This window comes from Zootermopsis nevadensis, unplaced genomic scaffold (assembly GCF_977971745.1).
Source record: "Zootermopsis nevadensis isolate Lab colony 2312 unplaced genomic scaffold, Znev_1.0 Znev_ptg000023l, whole genome shotgun sequence".
Classification (NCBI taxonomy): domain Eukaryota; kingdom Metazoa; phylum Arthropoda; class Insecta; order Blattodea; family Termopsidae; genus Zootermopsis; species Zootermopsis nevadensis.
In genome coordinates this window covers 4,470,551-4,495,465 of record NW_028259155.1, presented here as the reverse complement: position 1 = coordinate 4,495,465, position 24,915 = coordinate 4,470,551, and the positions used below count along the sequence as shown (strand labels likewise).

The 24,915-nt window shown below is 34.0% G+C and overlaps 1 protein-coding gene across 8 annotated transcripts in view; it reads left to right on the top strand.

Moving 5' to 3' along the window:
- Positions 1–24,915, top strand: part of LOC110831251 (cytosolic carboxypeptidase 6) — a 323,299-nt gene that overhangs the window by 105,299 nt on the left and 193,085 nt on the right. For all 8 annotated transcript variants that reach the window (XR_015536683.1, XR_015536682.1, XR_015536680.1 and 5 more), the window contains one exon: positions 16,128–16,222. Coding sequence is in view for 4 of the 8 variants with exons in the window: in XM_022067026.2 (XP_021922718.1) it covers positions 16,128–16,222 (95 nt within the window). In the remaining 4 variants the exon portion in view is untranslated. The remainder of the gene's footprint in view (positions 1–16,127; positions 16,223–24,915) is intronic.

Below are 24,915 nucleotides of genomic sequence, written 5' to 3'. Positions count from 1 at the left end.
ATTATAAATATATTTTTTTTAGAACTTCCTTAATTGCAGTTGTTTATGATATTTCTCGAATATCCGGTCATATAAGCAGACAAATGTATTTTATTGGTGTGAAAAATAATGAAAAGTTAGGGATATTTATAATTTTACGAATTGTCTTGGTTTACGGAGAGGAGGGAATTTTTTTTCTCAACAGTTGCAGTACCCAGGAGCCTCGAATACGTTTTTCTTATGTTTCTAAGTTTGAAATTTGTAAACTTTTGCTTCAGACGTTCGATCGGATGCATTTTTATTGTTCTGGAGTTGTAAGAAGTGTCTTCCGGCGATAAGCATCTAGCAACAGCTAATTAAATTCCACCAAAATCACTTAATACTGATATATAGACAGACATATGTAAACTTAAATCGGGCGCACAGCTGAAAAATTTATGACACGACCTTTCGTAAATTCGTGTAGAAGAAATTTTGACTTGTCTTGAAATAACACACGTAAATGATTGTATAATAGTGTTTCTTAATGTCGTTTGGAAATATATATGATTAATGCACATAGAATTTTTGTCTTAAAATCTGTAGAACATTCTGGACTTGAATAAACAGCAATGAACCTTGAAGTTCCTTAAAAGATAGTAAATTTGTTGACAAACTGACTGATTAATATCTTCTTATTAGGGATTCTGTTCTATTAATGGCGGTTTGCTGATTTTTCTTAAGCTTATCACTGATCTCCAGTTCGAATGACGTAATAATCAGAATTTACGTTTCGTTTAAGAGGGACATTAAACAGGAACTGTTAGACATTTTTATTGTGGGCTTATGTCTAACACTGACGCGTATTTTCTGAGGTAATTGCCAATGTATCGGAAGAACGAGTCGCTCTAAACTTCTACCCTGAAGATTATTACCTATAAATACAATAACATTTTTCGTCTATTTAAACCTGATATCTTACTCTCTGGATTAACTTGAATTGAAAATATATAAAATCATGTATACAAAAAAAAAACTGTTTACGCTTTAAAATACACTTAGTGTTAAAAGCGTTTCGACCTCAAGAGGTCATTATCAGTGGTGGACAAATTAATTCATATTAAATCATGCAATTCATAGGACTTTTCAAGTGTAAACAGTTTTGTTTGAATGCATTATTTTATATGTCAATACTGCGTTAAGTTTAATTGAAAAATTGTCCTCGGCAAATAAATTTCCCACATCTATGCCATATGTCATTACACGAAGTGGTTGTCATGTAAAATACTACGTCGTTAAATAAGAAAAGTTCCAAATCAATATCGCTCGTGTACAGGAATCTAAGCACGTATGAGTAATGCGATTTTCATCAAGATTGCAAGTCTGTTTGCATTATTATTTTTCAATATTGTACCATGTTGCGTGTTTTGTGTGGGCGTGATTAATGGATTCCTTGCGCGTATTTCGCTGATATTGTAATTAGTATCGCAGTAGTTATAATGATATTTACGTTTTTGATTAATGTTACAGTTCATTCTGTAGGTTGTGTATTACAATTTTTTTTATATTACCACTGCTACATGGATTGAAGTTGGACGCGGTTAATTTTACGTAAAATCATTCTGAATCATGGCTCAGTACAACTAATTTTATTATTAAAACTTACTTTGTTGTGAAATTTCAAACGTGATGCGAGTATAATTTTATAAAATAAACATTGAAAAAGTACAACAGTTTATAACAAATGTTTTATTTCCCATGTCCTGGTGAACAATAAAACACTATCTTTTGATTACGTAATTAAAATGTCTTACAGGATCTATTTTCTGGCCCATGGTATCCGACAAACACCCTGTTCTATCCGGTAGTTTGCAGAAAATGTGTCAAACATGTGCCGAGTTCTCTCGAAATGAGTAAACAAAGTAATTATTTTGAAAATTCTATACAGTGAAAATAACCTTGAACAAATGTTCTGTAAGAATTTAGCAAATTCTAAGAACAGAAATTTATATCTAGTCCAAATTAGATTACGTGCTAGGTGTCTGTAACTCTTCAGTATACTGAGCGTAAGGAATGTTTTGAATAGCGAAAACGCTTACGTATAATGAAGTATTCTATGTTGAAACACAACTCTCTAGGATACCTTTAGTACATTCTTGTTCCAAGTTGCAATATTCAAATTCGTTCTGAGAACTATCTTCGCTAAAATTGGGAAGTTAACACTAGATAATCTTTATAGTAAGGTTTAGGTCCATTAGACCAATTTCGAGGTTAAACAAACTGTTGAAACCATTTAATTAGTGGTCGTGTGTATCCATAGGAGTAATTAATTTTCTCCATTATCGGTTACCAGGCACATAACTCTGTAGTTCAGATCTGTCCCCTCCGTGTCTCGAGGCCAACCAGCACCGTCAAGGTTTCAAAGCCTTTGATAATCCCTTCTCCCGGTCACAAGACAGCAAGCAACGTTTAACCACATCTGATAACCTTTACCTAGTCTAGCCCATGGTTAGACTCAAGTTACCGACCGAGATGTGCTGTTCGAGGCGTAGGTGTAATATGGAAGAACCTTGGAGAATCGACCATGACATAAAAGTACTCTACGTCCACCATGAGAAGTCTGTGAGGTTAAACTTTACTGCTCATGCGCACTTCTGCTATCCTCACTCCAAACACATTGACCTCCAGTCGTCTCCTTGCAGTGCTTTGTGTATATGAATGCAAGGCGAAGGGACTCATGTTTTGTGAATGAATTTCACTCGGTCTTTTATACACTCACAACGGACTTTCCACTGTCCTTGTACCGCATGAACCAACATACGAGGTGCGATCGGAAAGTTTCAAGACTGCGCCTATAAAAACCCGTACACTTATCTCAGGTATTAAATTCATCCATCACCCTCGAAGTAGTTCCCCTGGGAGTGAACACAACGATCCCAGCGCCGCTGCCAAGCCTGGAAGCATCCCTGGAAATCTTTCTTTGTCAGCCTGTCAAGCACCATCTGCGATTCTGCCTGAATCTCTTCTATCGTCTCAAATCTCCTTCCCTTTAGCTGAATTTTCATCTTTGGGAAGAGGAAGAAGTCACACAGAGCTTAGAAAGGAAGTTGGGGTCGGTTCTTGCAAGATATTTGAGCTCCTGACAAACGAGAAGTCGATTCTGCTTCTGGTTCTCAGACAGGATGCGTCGCATGTGGAGTTCTTCCTTTAGAATCAGCTGACAGGTCCCATAGCCTATCCCAACAATGTCGCACAAGTCGTTGATGGTACGACGTCGATCTTCGTAACATTTTCGGGCGTTGTGCTCGAAGATGGTCGTCCAGAACGCTCGTCATCATCGACAGAGGTTCGGCCATTTTTAAAACGTGAATGCCACACAAAAGTTTGTGCACGACCCATTGCGGACTCCCCAAATGCTTGCTTTAGCATTTCATAGGTTTCCGTAGCCGTTTTGGCGAGTCTTTGGCAAAATTTGATGCACACTCTTTGTTCATGAAAATCCGCAATCGCAGGAGGGTCGGTGTAATGCACTACCAAAACGCCCGTAACTAAGAAACAAATGCTAATTCGATGATGCCGGCTGGCACACTGATTCACTATGAATGTAGGCCGCGCCCCCTAGCGGCAGAAGCTCGTACTACATCCGGTTCGCTCTCTATTGGCACAGTCTTGAAACTTTTTGATCGCACCTCGTACTATGTATAAACGTTTATAATCTAATATACATTCTGCAGTAATTAGTAAATAGTACATACAGAAAAATGTAATACCTTTGTTCATTTTCAGTACTTATATATGTATTTCTCAGTTCGTGTCTTACTGGATCGTGTTATGCGACGGCTATAAGAATCATCGTTCACATCAGACGTAGCCTGATCTGATTTTAGCTGTGTCAGCTGTGAACATGACAGAGTTCCTGATGTGGATGAAGGACACCGATGAATCTAAAGCCGTGTTCCGTTACTGAAATAATCAAGATAAATAATATCCGTAATATTGATGGTCACGGAATATTTTCAGAAGATAAATTCGTCTCTTGATGACGTCATGAGCCTCAAGGGTCGCTGAAGAATATCGTTTGGATATTTTCTGGTTCATTTATAGTCCGTGATGCTTATAACAGACCGCGAGCTGTAGGAAAAACTCCAGTCTGCCATTTTAGCTCTATAAGATGGTCCCTGTGGGTACAACGAAGCAGAGAAACAAACGGTCGTCAAAGTTTATACTCGTTCTCCGTGTTTCGTGTCTTGCCTGTCACTCAAAACTGTCTCGGCACTGAAAAAACAACGTGGTAGGAAGTATAGCATGAAAGTGACTGTCTATAACATACTACAGACGGTCACATACATCGGAACAATTTATCTGTCGTCAGTCCGTTCCACCAAATTCGTATCTTTTAGCCTTGTGATGACAAATATAATACTACGGCCAGTGTTTCTGTAAAATTATGATTTTAGTCATTCTGAAAGATAATAATAATAGTAATAAACATGTTGTCTTACGGTATAGTTGTATCACGTTCTAGACTCCAGTAAAAAGTTGTCAGTGGAACCACGGTTCCGGAGAATTTGACGTAAATACGTCTATACGGAAAGGAAGTTTATATATTGGCTTTATTCTAAATATTTCCTTTATACATGCTTTACAATTGAGATAAATTTGTTTAAGACATTGCTTAATCAACTTGAATTAGTTATGCTTAAGATGGCTCTGTGGTAGATGAATGTAATGTAAAGTAATGTAATGAAATGTTTTATAGGTAACAACAATGTCGAGTAAACAATTGACGTTTGCTTTTTAATAATAATGTCTAGTAAACAATTGACGTTTCCAAGGTAACACAACAATACAGTTACACTTTTTCCTTTCACTTTTTGCCGAATGACACTGACCCTAAAATATAGACGTATTTACGTCAAAAAAATTAGTTTAATAGCAAGGAGCATTGTAACGATTTCTCATATTATTTTATACGTCTTTTCGTAACAATTTTGATGGTGTGAGGTTATGTGCTTGCTGGAATAATTTCTTCATCGCCGTAGGGTCATTGTCATTTCGTAGAAATGTTTTCTTCGTATCTTCTGATAGAGACTGTTATTTCACAAGCCATTTAGTATTATTATTATTATTATTCCATCTATTTATTATTTTATAGGGTATTTACTTCTATGTACCTGAGACAAACCTTGCCCCTGAGGTAAATAGTGCATCAGCTATTTCTGAAATAAATTTTGTTTTTTAATACGTGTTACACGTATTATATAATTTTATTGTGATGTTGGGTAAATATGTTTTGAGTAACTTGGAGACAGTTCAAATTTCTCCTATAATTCTTGAAATTGCTTTTACATTCCACATTCGTTGTATTTCAATGAGAAGGTCCTTGTATTTCAAGATGACCTCCACTTTATTCTTAATTACATTTCTGTCAGTTGGTATTGCTATATCAATAAAGAGAGTCCCATTTTTGTTTCGTATTATTATTGTTGTTGCTATTATTAATAATAGTAATTGTTTGTTAAGAAACCTCATACGTAGTTAATAGTTTACTTGTAATGTGAATATTCCATTACAAATGACACTTTATTCTAATATAATATTTAGAATTACTTTGCGTAGAATAGAAGTGGGATACATAAAATTACTTTTATACGATAATTATAAGTAACAGTATATTTATTTGGATAATGTTGGTAGAACTGTGTAGTTTTCTTTGTGTTACTCGTGTTTAGGCCGTAAGAGACAGTTTAAAAGAAACCTAAAGGCAATCAAGAAATGGATTATTTGTTTCTCAGGAAAGATTTTGCTCCATAAAGTTAATTAAATTTAAAAACTTGCGGGACTTGGCTGTTCTCCATGTGGCGATGAACTTATTTTTAATTACCACGCTCACAAATTCCCTCTACTGGTCCCTGTCCTAAGCCAGATGAATCCAGCAAATCCAAAACCCTATTTCACTAATTTCCATTTCAGTATTATTCTCTCGCATAAGCTTTGGATCTCCGAGGTTTCTTTCCCTTTAGGTTACAAAACCAAAATTTTATGCATATTTATCATTTCCTCGTGCGTGCTACATGCATCGCCCGTGTTAATATACTTAACATCATCAAAATAATATGAAGTTCAAAAATTTTGAATTATTTTCTTTGTTTCAACACACAAACACGAATAATTCTCAGTTTAAGATAATTTATCCTCGCTGTTTGGTGACATGTTAAAATTGTTGAAATTTTGTACTGTGGAATTTAGCTCCAACAGGCTACGTAAGAATCATTAGCCATCTTCATTAGATTAATATTAACTTCTCGAAAATATCTGATAACTGCAATTAGCATTCCGCCTCCACGTTTATCATTAAGAGTTAAATAATACAATATTATGATAGTAAAATGTAAAATCAATATTTTGACTTTGTAATTTGATGACAGGTGTAAAGCGAATTACCGAAACGTCGTGTGCATTAAATATAGTTTAGATAATGGGCGTCTCCATAAACCTTTGGTTAATCATAATATTTAACATTGGCGATGTTGCATTATTTCGGGAGCTGTAGTCCGTTTTGGACCTTGGTTTCCGATAAAATTTTATCCCATTTTTAAAGGTACTTAGCCACTGCATGCCAGTGTCTTATATCTCATCATTTTAAAATCTCCTTAACTTCGTCTATTCGTATTTCACGTGGTCTTCCACTTTTCCTCGTAACTTTCATTAAACTTGTCGTTATGTTTTAGGAATTCTTTGGTTATTTATCCTTTCAATATGTCCACACCATTTCAAGATGAAAGATTTCATAAACCTTCTAACATAATCTGTATCTCGTTTTTAATTCTTATTCTCCATTTTTATCCTTGATTTATCGGACCGTAGATTATTCTAATAAATTTATTTAATAAGGGTATTAATTTCTTCTGAAGTTATCGTCCAAATTTCGGACCTATTAGATTTTTGCGTGTTTTTAATTTCGTGTTTCGGTATAAAAATTTATTAAATTAATTATTCGGTTTTGTCCGTCTAATCACAATTATATTTAAAATTTAAAATTTACAAATAAGATAATTAAATTATCATTTTATGTTCCACATCGAATAATCGATTTACATTTGGAACATAAAATGATAATTTAATTATCTTATTTGTAAATTTTAAATTTTAAATATAATTGTGATTAGACGGACAAAACCGAATAATTAATTTAATATTTGATTCACAATATGACGCAATTATATTATCTTATAAGAATTTATACGTTAACATTTAACATGTGCATAATATGGACGGTTTGCTGTTATATTTCAATGTTTTTTTCAACATTTTATTGTTTTATAAATTATCATGATACCTTTGGACTAAGGGTAGATTTAAATAAATGCCCAAGTTTTTGTTGGGAACACTTCGCATTCTTGCACGCTGTGGCAAAGACTTAAATGAAGGCTTCTATCGAACTTTAGACGTAGGAATTATACTGTTTAAACGCAGATGTAAAGAAATGTTTCGAAGCCGCTGCGCGTTACGTAGCCTTGAAAACGAGCCATCAGTGCTGAAAGTAATCAAAGCACATTCAAGAATTCTCCACACTTGGTTCATCTTCGAGTTTCATTACTGGTGTTAGGTTCTGCTGTAAGTACAGCTGTTCTTTTCATAGATCTATCCTTGGCAGTTTGCCTTTGTCTTACCTTCTGCAGTTCACAGAAGAGAACACACACCCACGGTCTTGTCTTCTTCTTATTTGGTATTCCGTTCGTAGTCTACAAAATTTGCTGGGTCTCGCCAGGGCTCCTGCAGTGTTCCTTCTATAGCTTAGCTCTGCCCGGCAGAAGATCTGGAAGTCTGTGTGGAGGGGGGTGGGGGAAGGGGAGGTAGGGGAGGGCGGGTTGCTATGTCAGCAAAGGAAAAGAGAACGAGGGTGGAATTTCAACTGCCCTACCAAAGCTAAAGATGTTCTTGCAAACCCACAGCGCTAACTTGCAAAATCTCTTACATGCTAAAGTTTTCTCCAGGATGATTTCATATCGTAATAGTGAGGTGAGAAATGCTGACAGAATTTACTTTGAAGATGTCATCATATTCTATGCTTCGAGGTTTTAGGAAAAAATCGTGAAATGTTGCGCGAAGAACGATTTAGAGAAGACATGTTTTAACTCACGGCTTAGCTAAAAGAGTAATCTCGAACGTAAAGCCTCGTTATGATAGAGATTACGTATTTCAGTGGAAATAAATTATGATAAAATTTACAGACAGATGTAGTTAATTTCTTTATTGTAATAGATTTATCTGTGTGACTGCGTTAGGGGATTAAAGATATTTACGTTCTGTTGTAATTCATGAACGCTTTATATGTTTGTACTAATAATTATTATAATTTAATTGCGAATTTATGTTTTATAAATTCGTTTTGTTTTGTATCAGATGCATATTTTAGGCGTATTATGAATTGGGTGTACTGTCAAATTTCCCTGTACTGTAAGCTCGTATATTTTGTTTTAAGATCCGAAATAGGCACAAAGCATCTTCAATGTAGTAATCTCTGTTGACAAGGAGGGAGTGTGTCTTCAAGGATTCATGAGGTGGGTTTTGGGATTTGAAGTCGCTTCGTGCTACGCTGCGTTTGAGATAACATCTAAGGCGTAGATTCTAGCCACAATAATCATCATTCACTGCTTAAGATTTGTGCTTTCCTCTTATATTTCTTAACTCTGGTGGAACTGTAAAAACAAAAAAATAAAAAAGTGTAACAACAGAACAAGTAAGATTTTTAGGTTATGTCTTCAGAGTTAGAAAATTTAATCTAAAATAATATTTTAACTTTTGAATTTTATTTTAAACTGTATAATTATCCGTTAAGGTAAAATATAAAAGATTTATATAAAAAAGGTGTTTCGCGAAAATGTATAAACACAAACATTACATACGTCATTATTATGTATATATCTTATTTGGAATATCCTGTATTTACCGACTCTGCAACGAAATGCGTACTAAATTCAAGTGGTCATTTATCGGCGTGGGTCGAAAGCTCAATTGTTACGATGATAATACTTTTCTCCCCCACACTATTCATTTAGAACAGTAACTCCCACAATCCGCGTCATTTTATTGCAAACCAATTTCAACATAGTTTTTCGATTAATATGTCCATTGCGTTGCGAACTCCGTCCTCGAAATCGATACTATCGATTCCTGAAACTCGACTGTTAAACCGATATCGAATCATCCTCTGCTCTAATACGTAATAAATTACCAAAGTTACTTTTAATACTACAACAAAGTAACAATATTGAAATCAGTGTACGTTCTATGTATGCTGTTGTGGTAGACAGAAAACAATGTATTTTGTCACTCACAACAAATTCTTTAATTTATTAGCAACAAATATATTTTATAGCAGTATGTTCAGATTATGCAAGATCATCAGGCCGTAATGGTATTATACTTGAAATAGATTTTAATATAATAAAATAGAAACCCACAGGAATTTCACCTTATATTTCATCAGTGTACTATAAAATAATTAATATTTGAGTATATTAAAGTATCCATTGACACATACACACAGAAAATTAGTGTGGTTGTTATTTAAATAACGTTATTAAAACTTCCTTATATAACAATATAATTTCGTAGAGAAAGTTAGCATATAGTTACGAAACTATTTTGTTAAAAAACGGCATATATCTTTTCTACATTTGCAAATTTTGAATCTTTTCTTATAACTTTCTGTCCGAATTTAACATATTACAGAAGAAATATTTTAAAACTAGTCATATGTAAATCTAAAAGATTTTAATAATCGTAAGCTGTCATATGTTATTTATTAATATTTTTAATATTTTTAATTATGCGGAACGTGAAATGATATTTTAAATATTTTATATTTTATTATGTTATTAAAATTGTGATTTGACGGGAAATATTAAAATATTAACCTAATTCACAATATGACGCAAATATACTACCATATGTTATTTATTGTTAACGTACTGATAATAGCTTTTTGATTCGTGGTTTTTATTTTAATTTGATCTGGATATAGCAAAACTTTCTACGAATTGCAAAGAGGTCTTCATTATTATTGACTCTGCTTTCTACAAAGTGAGCGTATTTGTATTGTGTGTTGCCTACAGTAGATCTAGTAAGCTGTAGGCAAATTTCTGAACTCTCTTTTATGTTACGTAACGAATCGCTATAACTTCACTCCTCTCATTTGATTTCAGGTTAAGACTATCTTTTCAGATGAGTAATAATTTAAGATGAACCAGATGGTCTTAACATTTCTCTTTGAAATGCATTAAACTGATAAAGAGCGAAGTCAACTTTGTAAACAAATCCACTAAAACAAATTAATCTCTTGATATATTCTAGGTATTTGTTTGCAGGTGAATGTTGAAAGAAAACTTTTTTAAGAATTCTGGTAAAATATTATTTTGAATTTTATAACAAGAAAATGCTCTTATGAAATGTATTATTTTTTTAAGTTTAAAATTAATATATTCCGCGTCTAACATTTTAACTTGTGACATTATAATATTGTTTAATATTATCATTTTATTATGACTTTGTCTTATTAGATGTTTTTGTATTTTGAGATTTAATCCGATTATTCGTAAGGAGGTATTAAATATAATCATGCAAACCCCAGCATATGTCCAGCTTCTAGGCATGGAAATCTGTATCGATTCAAGTCGAAGTGATCAGTTCCAGACGAAGAGAAAACTAATTTTACGGTTCATAAACGTTTTTGTCTATACAAGTCGCAATGAAATAAAAGTTGTGTAATTGAAGATGAAGCAAATGGTAGCTGGAAAGAAGACAGACGAGAGAATAATACGAAGGAACAAGAAATTTTCGTGAACTAGATTAAGTGTTGAGAGTTTCTAAAGGAATTTCAAAACCAAAAAGACAAACTTGTTAAAGAAACAACGCGAGCTTTTTTAAGTAAAACTTGAAAAGTGATCAATAATACAAACAAGTTAATAACGGAATGCAATAAAAGATAATGTAATGAAGGAGAACAAATTTGATCGCATTGAAATGTAGGAACGATAATTTTATAATTAATTTACTGAAAGGGTAAATAGACGGTTTTTGTGACTGAACACATTCACGGATTAATGACGCTGTTGTCTGATAGATGCCAGATGTTTTGAACTTTTAATGAAAAGTAAGAAAACTTTACGTAATGAAATCGCTTTTACAAAATGAAAAAAAAAAAAATCGGAACAGATACTAATTTATACAAGGTAAAATATTCGTATCTCTTAACAACGTCTTTATTTTATACTGAATAATACAACCAACTTGATAATTTGTTCCCTGTAGCTTCTACGAAAGAAAGGAGGAAGGATTTTACACTGCTGTACCATCCTCGCAGAGTGGCTTCATTAGTAAGAGACTTCGTCTTGCTGTACATATATAACGTTAGGTAAATTCCTCTTTAATGACACTGTTGAACGATAAAGCCTGGAAGTCACATTTATACAGAAGCGATACTGGAGCGGTGTGCTCTAACCCTCAGATTCTTAACGAAATGAAAATGATAAGTGAGAAGATACACGAAATGACAACTGCATATGAATTCGAAAATTTTTAAATCATAATAATTTTGTTGTTTTAAGGATGAAAGTGTCAATATAATTTAAAATTTTGTCTACAGATCTGAGCGATTATTATATTATTCAATAACTTTATTTTTCACCCAGGATGTTTAAAGTTAACGTGTTTTGTTATACGTTACGAAATAATAGCAGATGGAAGGATAATATTAAAATTGATCTTAAAATAATAACGTGAGAAGTGTGGACCAGATCGAAGTGATTTTTGGATCTTGTTCAGTGGCGGACATTATAATCCTTTTTCTTATATTTTTTTTAATTCTATCCGTTTATATTTTATTGCGAATTTCTTATCGAAATATGATCTCCACATTTGGTGGCTTTTTTATATTCTGTCATTACAATTTCACTATATCCAGTTCTAATTTCATATTTGTGTGATTACATATTTTATTATCTAAGTTACTAGGTCTTTTATTTCGTGATCACCTTAATGGTATTTATTTTGAAAACATACGAGTCTCATAAGCGAATAGCATGAGTCAGGGATGATATTAATGCGGTTTCTTTGATTGGGCATTGATGTAGATCCCCTGGGTCATTTCAGGAACCTATATTGTGCCCAGTGAGAGTTGCTTATAAAGAGACCTCATTGACGAAGCAAAGGGGAGAGGAGGTTGGGACACCATTTTGATTAGGATACTTCGAGCCTTGCTTTTAACATTTTACCAGCATCTGTATACTGGTCCATACGTACACACAGCTAAGTTTAATAAACCAAGCAGAGGGATAGAGATGACGTAATAATTATATGCAAAAATTACACGAGTACAGGACTACGTCTGTTGTGTGTTTTTGTTAATTTACATTGCTTATAGAAGTTGCATGGTATAAAGATGATATTTCTCGACGCTAGTGGCTTTGAGGTGCGAAAAACATTATTTAGTTTAATTTCATCATTGATTTTTAACACTAATGTTTTGGCATGGTGTTTAGTAGCGAGAATTAATGTTCATATGGAAAGTTTATAATATTTTGTAGACAAAATTAGCATTTTAATGGAAGAATGAACTTTGTAAAGAGTCATTTCGTTTGGTCATACGATAAATTTGACGAATATGCTGTGATGATTAAGTAGGCTTATGAGGGTTTGAGACAGTGGTTCTGTAGTGCCTCTACCAGTGTTTTACTGCACTAAATAGTGTTCAGTGTTCCAGTGGAGCAAAGTCATAACGCCGCGGTGAACAGAATGTAACATTTACAGATGATGGAGTGTCGGAAACAAAGTAACTTTCAGTACAAGTGGATAGTTTTGTAGCCATTTTAGTGATTTATACGTGGCAATGCAGGCATTATTGCCTCTGAGGACAGAACTGGTTTTGTGGTACTGTATAAGGTTATTACGCCAGATAAAGTTAACATTGCAGTTAGGATATTTTCTAGTGAAACATTCCAGTTGGCCGCCCTAAGAAACATTTAAATTATTTCGTAAATTTAGAATTGTTAATTGTAATTATGAATATAATTTTAATTATTTTAAAATTTAGTAAATTACTCATTTATATTACTTTATTGATAGTTATGCTTTATCTTTAATTTATAACATTTTTTTAAGTAGCTGTAAGAAGCAGCCATCTTAAGGTACGTTAAAACTGTTACTCTAAATTAATTTATGATCTGATAGCGTTTTATATCATATAGCAATATTTAAGCGAAAAAATTGACTAAATGCTACTGTTTAAAGGATGTTGGGTCGTGCAGTGTGGTAGACGTTGACCGACGTTTCAGAGAGTTTCTGAGGACTACGTTCGATAAATTGGTCTCTCAGATGTAAGGTACAGACCTTATCATACTTCGGATATTATCACTGACTCAAATACTCGGCTCGGTTTTCATAACGGTAATAAACTGAAAATTCCGGTAGGACGGAGTTATAACCTTACAGCTGACTTCTCTACCTCTGTATATACTACTTTCGTAATCAGAAACGTGTATAGAATTTGTCATTAAAACTAATCAATAGCTCATACCCGTACTGAAGTTTATTATGTGAATTTAAATATTACGAATGATGGGAACTTTGAACCAAATTAAGAGTTTAAGTGGGATTTTTTTTTTCATTTGAGTTATCAGACTTTCATTTGTGTTGTGTGTTAAAACGCGCTGCTATAAATTTAAATCTACGTTAATCTTAGGACGTTTCTTAAATTTCGTTGTAATATTACATCAGACATCGTAGTTCTTATGTGAGATTTTAGGTTATCTCGACGGTTGTTATGAAGACGGCCGGTTTCTGGATTGTAGTTACTTGTAGTCTGGTAGAAGTGTAGAGGTTCTTGCTGCCTCCATCATCAATTAGGCACCGGGGACCTCTGAAACGTCTGTAAGCTTCTAACAGACTACACGACATTACAACCCACAAGACAGCCATCTTCCTAATTCTAACCGTTTCTAAACTTAGCACTAGGTAGTGGTCAGCTGTCAGAGTCACGCCCAGACCGAATTTACCTCACAGTACCTCTTGGATAGGAGGATGGGTAGGAACGTCTTTTGCCCCTTCTTGGGATCGTGCCCCTGATTATTAAGTCCATAGTTATACACTGCACTGACAGATCTATTTCAGGTTCATTGTAACTGTATTAAACGTAAAATCATGTATCAGCATTAAACCTAATATGTGTAATAGAGATATCTCGTGAATAGCATGGAAAGGATTAAAACAATGGCAATTATACCGTTTACAGTTTTTTTTTCTAAAGCTTTGATCTTGTCAAAGTGCAAAGTAATAATTACGTTATCATCAAAACCTCATTTTTTGGCTTAATTCTATTACTCGCGTATTTCAGACGCTCTACGGTTGTACTGAATTATCAGCGGTTTATGCCAAATTTCGTGATTAAACATGAGAACAAAGTTTCGTAGGGAAATTTGTTTCTGAACAATTCATTTGGAATAGCCAGATTGTTGAGACCTGGAGGTCGTAATTGTTCTTCTGAGTGAATGGCGTAAAATGAATAATGGAATAGAAAGTCCGTTACAGAATTAACTTCTGTATTGTGGGCGATATATTGAATGTTCGATCTTCCACGTATTTCTCAGCCCACAGAATGTTCGAACAATTGTTAACAGACCAAATATAATAAAGATGGTAGTTTTATTTCCGTTCTGAGAAATTAGGTAATTTGATAGCAGAACATATTTGAAAGACTTGTTTAATAAAATTTCTGGTAGTTGAATCAATAAAATATAACTGATACAAAGATATTAATGTGTGCATACAATGAGAGTGATTGAATTTTCTTGGAAGTGTGCCGTCGCGGGTTCAAATACCGCTCGGTGAACTGATAAATATCCACATTTCTTTGTGTTGTGTTGTAACGTGTGAATAGAGACTGTTTGATACATCGATTCTTCACCTGGAAAGTCCTGAGATGTTTTTAATTGAGTTGTACTTACGTAATTGTCTTTAAATTGGATGTGGACAAAAGGTTTAATCTTTTAAAGCTGACAAAGAAAGGGAATGGACTTTGAAATTGTCGAAAATTAATTTCATTAGGAGTGATATATTTATAATATGACGCTGTAGATGGATTCAATGCTCAACTTTTTTCATATCCTGGTCACAGAAAATCCTTTGTTCTTTTATGATCGGTATAAGAAATTAATAAGTTCGTCGTGGATCGATATAAAAGTAGATTATGATCCATTTCTTTTACTCTAATCCATCCTATTCTTTTAAACAAAAAAGGAACAAACCATTCCGTGAAAAAGATATTAGTTATATCAACGTTTAATTTAACATTTAGTTTCACAAGGGCGTGAAATGTCTTGATTAGCTAATGGATTATACGTTTCTTAACTCTTTGGATATCAGTTAATATTAACTCAGTTATTAAATAGGAACCGGTTTAAATCGATGCTAAAACTACACGAGGTTACACGACTTTGAATCAAAATTATGTAAATGTGAAATTTATATTTTAAAGTTTGAGTATGAAATCTCACTCGTGAATTGAGGTTTATACGTCCAGCACTCTAAGTCGTAACCAATGGATCTCACCGCCATGATAATATCAAGTCTGAAATTTTACACCTGTTTCCACTTATATTTTGAATTGAAGACGAATATTGGATATTATTCTTAATTCAGTTTGTTTGGTTTATTGTAAGATGGTAAAGTTGCGTCATATTGTGATATAATAAGTATATATTAAATCTTGTCCGTCTAATTACATTGAGCATGATGTATATATACAGAACAACATCGAGTGTGTTATTAAAAGTGGAATAAAAATCTGAAAAAGAACATCGTTTGATATCTGGTAAAAATCTGATAAAAATGCACGCTAGCATAATGTATGAAAATTGTATTTGAATTATTTATCGTTTTGAAGCTTTACATAATTATATACACCTGAGGATTGTTCTTTTAGGAACTGAAACATGTCGTGAAACATGAAAAATGATGGTCTAATTTAAATCGAATATTTCGATAAAGAACATCATTTAATATTTTAAAATATTTTAAATGTTAATTATTGTAATATTTTAATATTTAATAAGAATTTATTGTGATTAGACGGACAAGATTTAATATATACTTGGTTTAATGTGTTTCAGAGAGTAATCTTCAATATCGTTAACTTCAGCAAACACAGGAATTTGTTCCGAGAAGGCATGACACCTCTCGTCAAATCAACTAGCAGACCCAAGTGGTAAGTAAATGTTTCTTCTGAGAATTTATTTCTATTCGACATTAGTTTACTACAGTTACAATAATATACAACTTTATTACTGAAGATAATTAATTTATTTGTTATGTAAATAACCCTGTGAAATATTTTTTAGCTATCAGCTGTACGGAATCGGAGTTCGAAAATTCATTTGAACACTGCTAATTATTGCATTCAGTTGCCGTTAAATCTTTAGTTATTGACATATATATAAAACGAAATGTTTCTATCAGGGCACCAGCTTAAAACATTTTGAAAATTTGAAGACTTATATAGAGTTCTCTACCATTATCGGAAATATTATAGTAATTTGTAAGTTGTTATTCGTCACGTAATGACATTAAAGTAATTCGAACAAGGAATTTGAAGTACACGCTACTTGTAGTAATCATTGAGATATCAGAAAGTCACACAATTTGTGTTTGTAAACTGCGATGTAAGGAAAATTGGATATGTTAATGCAGATTCGATTTAATGTGATTTTTATTCAAAATTTTTAGTAAGTTATTTCCTATATACATCATAAAATTTACCCTGAAGATGATTTTGTAATATTGATAAATGTCACTAGTCAACTGATTGTTTAAATTTTTAATTACAGTGTGTTTGAGGGTAATATAATATACTGTTTCGTCCGGAACTTGATTTATATTACACATGTTTTTTGAATTTCGGGGGGTCTTTGTCTACATGATCAGTAAGTATATTTTAATTTTATTTTTATAGAAATTGTAAAATACATGGTCATTTTTAAGTGTAAAATATGCATAATAGAAATAATTGAATATCTTCTTTGAGTACGTCTGACGTAAGATATCGGACAAATATGCTTGGGGTCATGGGATCGAATTGGGTTGAAGACAGAACATTTTTTTTCTTTAATTAAGCCGCAGTGTTATTATTCTAATTTATACATATAATTACTATTGTAAAATTTGTATTTTAGGATAAATATAAAATCATATATTTAAATGTTCGTGTTTCTAGTGGCGCTAGTGTCGGTTTTAACTCACAAGTTTGTTCATCCGCCACTTTGGAATTGTCAGTTTGAGGAAATTATAAATTATCATTAATTTAATATAATGAATATATAATAATAAATAATAATAACGGTGATAATCTGTGGTCTACACGAAGTTTGAACTGTGTCTTTTTCTTATTATATAATATTTCTGTTGCCAGGTTTACGTATATCTTGAAATTGTAACCGAATATACGATGTGAAATGAGAACTGTTTTTGTCAGATACTGCACCCTAGCTGTTACGCACGACTTCTGGGAGGGATTAGTTGGAGCGGGTAAATTATAAAGGAGTTAGGGAAAATGTCTCTGCGTTTGCTACAGTACCACTTGGTCCCATCTCTTCACGATCATTACCACATCCTCACGGAAAACTGAAGCCAATAAAACAGTAGATGTTATTTATTCATATCTTCTCTAGGATTCTCGGCATAGAAAAATGTAATGGAGAAGATTTCATAATTTTCGTCTTATACAGAACTACGTTTGAATTTTACCTTATCTGTGTTTCTCATTCGAAATGTTTTCACGAAAATTGTTTTTCCTTCTATGCTGAATAATTTATAAATTTTTCAAGTCTGTCGAAGTTCTATACATTTGAATAAAGGATACAAAGATGTCATTGTATCAAATTAAAATGTGTTTTTTTGATATTGTTTCATTTTACAATTTTATAATATATTTTACATATATCAAAATCATTGTTTCTCTACAGATAAAAATGTTTTGCCCCTGTCTTGTATTGTCTTATGTCTCACTGTAGCAAAATAATTCACATTCGTGGAATGTTCGTTGTACTTTCACTCCGAGACAAGAGTGTACTTTCTGAGAGCAGGTGCTGACACTACATTCATATATTATGGTTCCTGCAATATCTATTGCACAAACGACCCTTCCCATCTGCAAACGAAATATTTCCCCTCACCAACTCCCGCTACATCTCTGAAATTCTCCTTTTTATGTGAGTTCGCAACTCCATCGGAATTCACTACATTTAAAGTAGCTCGGGGAAAGGATGTAACTATTTTGATTACGAAGATGGCTGTCTTATGGGTTCTAACACCTATAAACCGCCGTGATGATGGAGGTAGCAAGGACCTGCGAAACGTTGGTATACTTCTACCAGACTACACGGCACTACAACGCAGAAGACAGCCATGTTCTTGTTTTGTTATTAATTTTGTTATATTAGCAGTACTGTTATTGTATAATACAATTATTAAATTAGTTAGTAGATTTAAATCCGTGGATTATCTCAAAATTAACTAATCTTGTGTTAGATCAGTTTTATATATGTATTACATTTATTGTCCCTTCTGTTGAGTAAAAATTTCGTTTCGAATCTGAATTCAGCGTACTGAAACATAAATTTATGGTGGAAAATCCGTCCGACGTGAGCATTACGTGGATTTGTATGAAAATGTATGAGGCCCCTTTAATATGATGTTTATGATTAAGTATCATACCTGAAAATTAAATTTATTTAATAGATTTGTAGCCTGTGTTTTTAACATATTATTTATATATTTATTTATTGGATGCGAAATCACGTAAATAAATAATAAAATGCATGAATTTTAATAAATGTACCTAAAATTCAAATTTGTCACACTTCGCCATAAATTTTGTATGTACTGGAATTTGGCTCTCTTTAAAATATTTTCCGTGCTTTCGGCCAGACTTAAAATTATTGTCCCTCGTGTTCCAATGCTTCGGCTGTAGCGTATTAATCCGTTTCGTTGGAGCGCTGTCCCATTTATATGGAAATTATTTCTACTACAAGACTGGAAAAATCAAATATACTAATCTACATTAACATGCTTATGTATGTATTTTAAATATTTAAAAGAATATAGACCCAATATTTTAGCTTTACTGTCGTATAAATATTATCAGGTAATGTTATATATTTACGTAGAATGTAATTTTAATCAATAATAAATTGTTCTTAATATATTACTTTATTAACAGAATACATGAATATCTTTAAAACACGAGGTGTTTATAGAACTCTATAAAGAAGTTTAATCTAAGACTGAAAGAAAAATAAACAAAAACGAAAATATACGTTCATTACTCGTAACCAGAATGCATGCAAAAATTTTGTATTAAAATGTTTAATAAATTTAACGAAAATCGCCAGGCTTTTGAAATGACAGCGGAAAATAAATGTCCCATTCACAAAAGGATGAAATGCAAATTCAATTTGAGGAATGTGTATTATTTCGTGTGAACCACTTAAGAGTGTCGTTTTTAATTAAACTTTTATGTAAATCTTATCATATCTTAACTTTTTGAAACTGCTATAATATGTAATTGTATATTTTAGTGCAATGAATACAATAATGCCATTATTGTATATTGAAAGTCTGCCTTGTGCGAATGGTTTTAATGGAGTTACAAGTGAAAAACTTATACAGATGTAAGAGACTGGACGATTATAAGGGACAGATATTTTATTCGGATAGAGACAGCTCCTGTCCTTAGGCCATACGCCGTACATATATAAATTCCTGGCGCGTTCTGAATTATAATCGACTTTAGCTTCGTTTCGATATCGTCTTTCCGCTGAGCCATCTGTGAGCATGGGCATTCTTTGCTTTTAATGCGATCGTTAAGAAATTTCTGACTTCTACTCAACTTCCGCAACATTTTTGTGAAATTTCTCAAAGTGAAATATTTATCTACTTCATAAAATTAATTACAATGGGAAATGTCTTCGTATGTGTTACATTTAAGAGAATTTTAGGCTGAATAATGACGTTCTTAAGTGAGATGATGTTTTTCAGCGTCAAAAATCTATGGAAATATACCAATATCAAAAGATTACATTCCGTAAATCCTCTGAAAATATTTATTTATTTTATTTAGTGTTCTGTCTGACGACAGGTCCATATGAACAGGATCCTTCCATCCTTTTCTCGGACTGGGACCTGTTCATATACGTTCTTGGCACATGATCCAGAAGTGGTTTGCCATTGCCTTCTTCTGTGTGTGAATGGATGCCACGGAGAAATCGGGGAAGCCCCCGGAGGAAAACTCCGTTTTACCTAGACCACGGCCTTGCCCAACACAAGTTATAAATTCGGGCACCGCCAGGAATCAAAACCGAGACCCCCAGGATTACAAGGCCAGCGTTCTAACCGCTAGACCACCGTGGCCTCTGAAAATGCTGAATAATATCTCATATTTGATGTTGCCAACTCTGAGTTATTCTTTTTCTTCTTCACTTTATGGATTAGGAATTTTGCCTGTCCCGTTTTTACAATACGATTTGAGTCTATCCGACTACGTGTAGTATAGGTTCTGAGAATAACTTACTGTGGGATACCAGTCCACAGCAAACTAAGTCAGTTGGAATGCATCGTGACGTGCTTGATTCCACAAATTACCACCATCAAATACAAACTCTCTACACAACGCTACCAAAAACTTCCAAACATTACATATCACCCTGAAGATGGCATCTACAATGTTAGTCGAAACGGACATTTTTCAAACATTTTAAACTACTCACCTCTAGAAGCTGAAGTTATTAGTACCAAGATACAAATTAGGACGCTCGAATAAAATGGTTGAATTAGTAAAGACGTTGACTTCATAGAATTCTTTGATACATCGATGTTTAAGAGAATAAGAATTGTCTCAACTCTTCGATATCAGAAGATCTATCATGGCGCGCGCTCTGTAATGGCATGATGATAATGGTTAGAGGGTGGGAGACGGAATGCAAATTTCTTTCTGTAAGGGCCACAGCTATATAGGAATCGATTAACCGTTATCTGTGATAAAAGTAATGACCTTCGTCTTACGGCGAAAACAAACGATGTAGCTGGAGTTAAAAAGAAAAATATCACGGAGTATAGTCAGAAAACTTCCAAGGCTTTTCCGTGTGACTTGTAACAAAAACAGTTCCAGTGTGTTTATTCCTTAGATGCTGAAATTTTACAAATATTTGCGCTTTGTGTGTCGTGAAGAATACGCAGAAGTATACAGAGTCCTGTCGAAAATTATTTTTAATGTAAATACATGTACACTATATAAACTAGTTTTTAAACAGATCAAGTTGAATTGCCTCAAAAATTGGAGTACAAATGTTTTATATAAAAGTCTGTAAATATGTCTACGGAATTAGCAGATAAAAAATAATGAATTGTAAAATTGGAACGAATAATAAATATACGAAAATATATATGCAAATGTGAGCGTAGATAGAATAATATTTGGAAAAAAGGTTAAAACAAATAAATATTAATAGAGAGAAATACACAGGTTGTAACATTTAAAGTGTAAGAGAAAAGCAAATGTTTACTAATGTACAAAAATTAAATTAACAACATCTACACGACGTATAATAGAACCAACAGCAATTACTTCGATCCTCGGTTAATGGATAATGAATTATAATAATTCGGCGACTGAATTTTGCTGCCTGTCTCATTAAGGCGTCTACTGCCGACTCAGTGGGTTAAAAATTTTCACTAACCTAAATATTATGAATATAGGCTTATCTAATACCTCACTTCAGTTTCCATTTATTCATAAAAATACAATATATTGTTCAAAGTTTTGTAAACTCTTCTGCTATGTGCATTAAGGATCAAATATTTATATTTATAAATTATTTGAAAATTAAATATAATTATAAATGTATTTAATATGTAGTAGAGGTTTTGGTTTTGAACGTAACTGATGAAATATTGACTTTCAAATTAGCTAACAGCGAAGTGTGTTTCTTTGTATATAAGAGAATAATTTTATAAAATATGAAAATGTTGACGCTATAACGAACGGAAGATACTTATAATTCTCATCCTTTGAAGTAATCTTTATGCTCATTTCTTACGCTAATGAATGGCAGTGTCTGATGAATAATGGTTAAAACAAAAATTGTTTTATTACGATTTTCGGCTAGTTTCCAACTCTGAACCAACGAGAGGAAACATCCAGACTTTTTTTCCTACGTTCCAGACTGCTTTTGTGTTGGGGCACTTAGGAATATTGCCAAAGTATGAATGAAAATTACTTTGGTTATGAAGCAAAAGGAATATCGAAAATTTCTCTACAGTCATTAGGTTAGGATAACAAGTTTTGCTGAATGTGATGCAGCATTAGGGACTTGGAAATACGAAGCTGAAGTTCCTTTCGACGACAAGTAGTAAAGATTTTTACAATTATTTTTATTGATTTATAATTAATGGTATTTATTTAATGTAAGTTCAGGGAAACAAAATTTTACTATGTAATATTTGAGGTTTTCACAGCGGTGAGTCTGATGATGGTTGTTGTGCCGTGTAGTCTGGTAAAAGTTTACCGACGTTTCACAGGTCCTTGCAGCCTCCATCATCAGGACGCAATAACCCAGACGACAGCCATCTTCAAAATTTTACTATATCTCGCAAATTATATTATTAAATTGTGTTATACATTAGTTTTGTGGACTGAAACATAAATGAACGCAGTTTCTCAGAGAAAACTTTCCAAAAGGAATTTTCTTTGTAAAACTTATCTATAGAAAATGATTCATATTATGAAGTTATAAGTTTATATATAAACGGTATAATAATATTTATGTATTTTTTTTTAGAAAAAACAATTTTTTTTATTTTGTGAACATTTAGGATTTACATCCCTTTACTCTGGAAAAGTCGAATTCTTCAGGACCGTTCCGAATTACATTATATTTTGAAAATGGAAGTTTCTAGACTCCTGGTTAAATATTTTGAACTGGGGATCGACCCATTGCGAGGTGTAAAATATCTGTTAATAAATGAAAGTTTAAAACAGCGGTTTATGTGTACTTAGTGAAAAAATTGTATTAACTAGCTGCTAATTTTGTCTTTGCGTATTTATTATATATGGTCACGGTCGTCTAGCGGTTAGAACGCTGGCCATGTAATCCTGGGGGTCTCGGTTTTGATTCCTGGCGGTGCCCGAATTTATAACTTGTGTTGGGCAAGGCCGTGGTCTAGGCAACACTGAGTTTTCCTCCGTGGCATCCCAACAATTACTCCATTCACACACAGAAGAAGGCAATGGCAAACCACTTCTGGATCATCTGCCAAGAACGTATATGAACAGGTCCCAGTCCGAGAAAAGGATGGAAGGATTCTGTTCATATGGACCTGTCGTCAGACAGAACACTAAATAATAATAAGATGAGGTGGTCTAGCGGTTAGAACGCTGGCCTTGTAATCCTGGGGTCCCGGGTTCGATTCCCGAATTTATAACTTGTGTTGGGCAAGGCCGTGGTCTAGGCAACACTGAGTTTTCCTCCGTGGCATCCCAACAATTACTCCATTCACACTCACACAGAAGAAGGCAATGGCAAACCACTTCTGGATCATCTGCCAAGAACGTATATGAACAGGTCCCAGTCCGAGAAGAGAAAAGGATGGAAGGATCCTGTTCATATGGACCTGTCGTCAGACAGAACACTAAATAATAATAAGATGAGGTGGTCTAGCGGTTAGAACGCTGGCCTTGTAATCCTGGGGTCCCGGGTTCGATTCCCGAATTTATAACTTGTGTTGGGCAAGGCCGTGGTCTAGGCAACACTGAGTTTTCCTCCGTGGCATCCCAACAATTACTCCATTCACACACAGAAGAAGGCAATGGCAAACCACTTCTGGATCATCTGCCAAGAACGTATATGAACAGGTCCCAGTCCGAGAAAAGGATGGAAGGATTCTGTTCATATGGACCTGTCGTCAGACAGAACACTAAATAATAATAAGATGAGGTGGTCTAGCGGTTAGAACGCTGGCCTTGTAATCCTGGGGTCCCGGGTTCGATTCCCGAATTTATAACTTGTGTTGGGCAAGGCCGTGGTCTAGGCAACACTGAGTTTTCCTCCGTGGCATCCCAACAATTACTCCATTCACACTCACACAGAAGAAGGCAATGGCAAACCACTTCTGGATCATCTGCCAAGAACGTGTATGAACAGGTCCCAGTCCGAGAAGAGAAAAGGATGGAAGGATCCTGTTCATATGGACCTGTCGTCAGACAGAACACTAAATAATAATAAGATGAGGTGGTCTAGCGGTTAGAACGCTGGCCTTGTAATCCTGGGGTCCCGGGTTCGATTCCCGAATTTATAACTTGTGTTGGGCAAGGCCGTGGTCTAGGCAACACTGAGTTTTCCTCCGTGGCATCCCAACAATTACTCCATTCACACACAGAAGAAGGCAATGGCAAACCACTTCTGGATCATCTGCCAAGAACGTATATGAACAGGTCCCAGTCCGAGAAAAGGATGGAAGGATTCTGTTCATATGGACCTGTCGTCAGACAGAACACTAAATAATAATAAGATGAGGTGGTCTAGCGGTTAGAACGCTGGCCTTGTAATCCTGGGGTCCCGGGTTCGATTCCCGAATTTATAACTTGTGTTGGGCAAGGCCGTGGTCTAGGCAACACTGAGTTTTCCTCCGTGGCATCCCAACAATTACTCCATTCACACTCACACAGAAGAAGGCAATGGCAAACCACTTCTGGATCATCTGCCAAGAACGTATATGAACAGGTCCCAGTCCGAGAAGAGAAAAGGATGGAAGGATCCTGTTCATATGGACCTGTCGTCAGACAGAACACTAAATAATAATAAGATGAGGTGGTCTAGCGGTTAGAACGCTGGCCTTGTAATCCTGGGG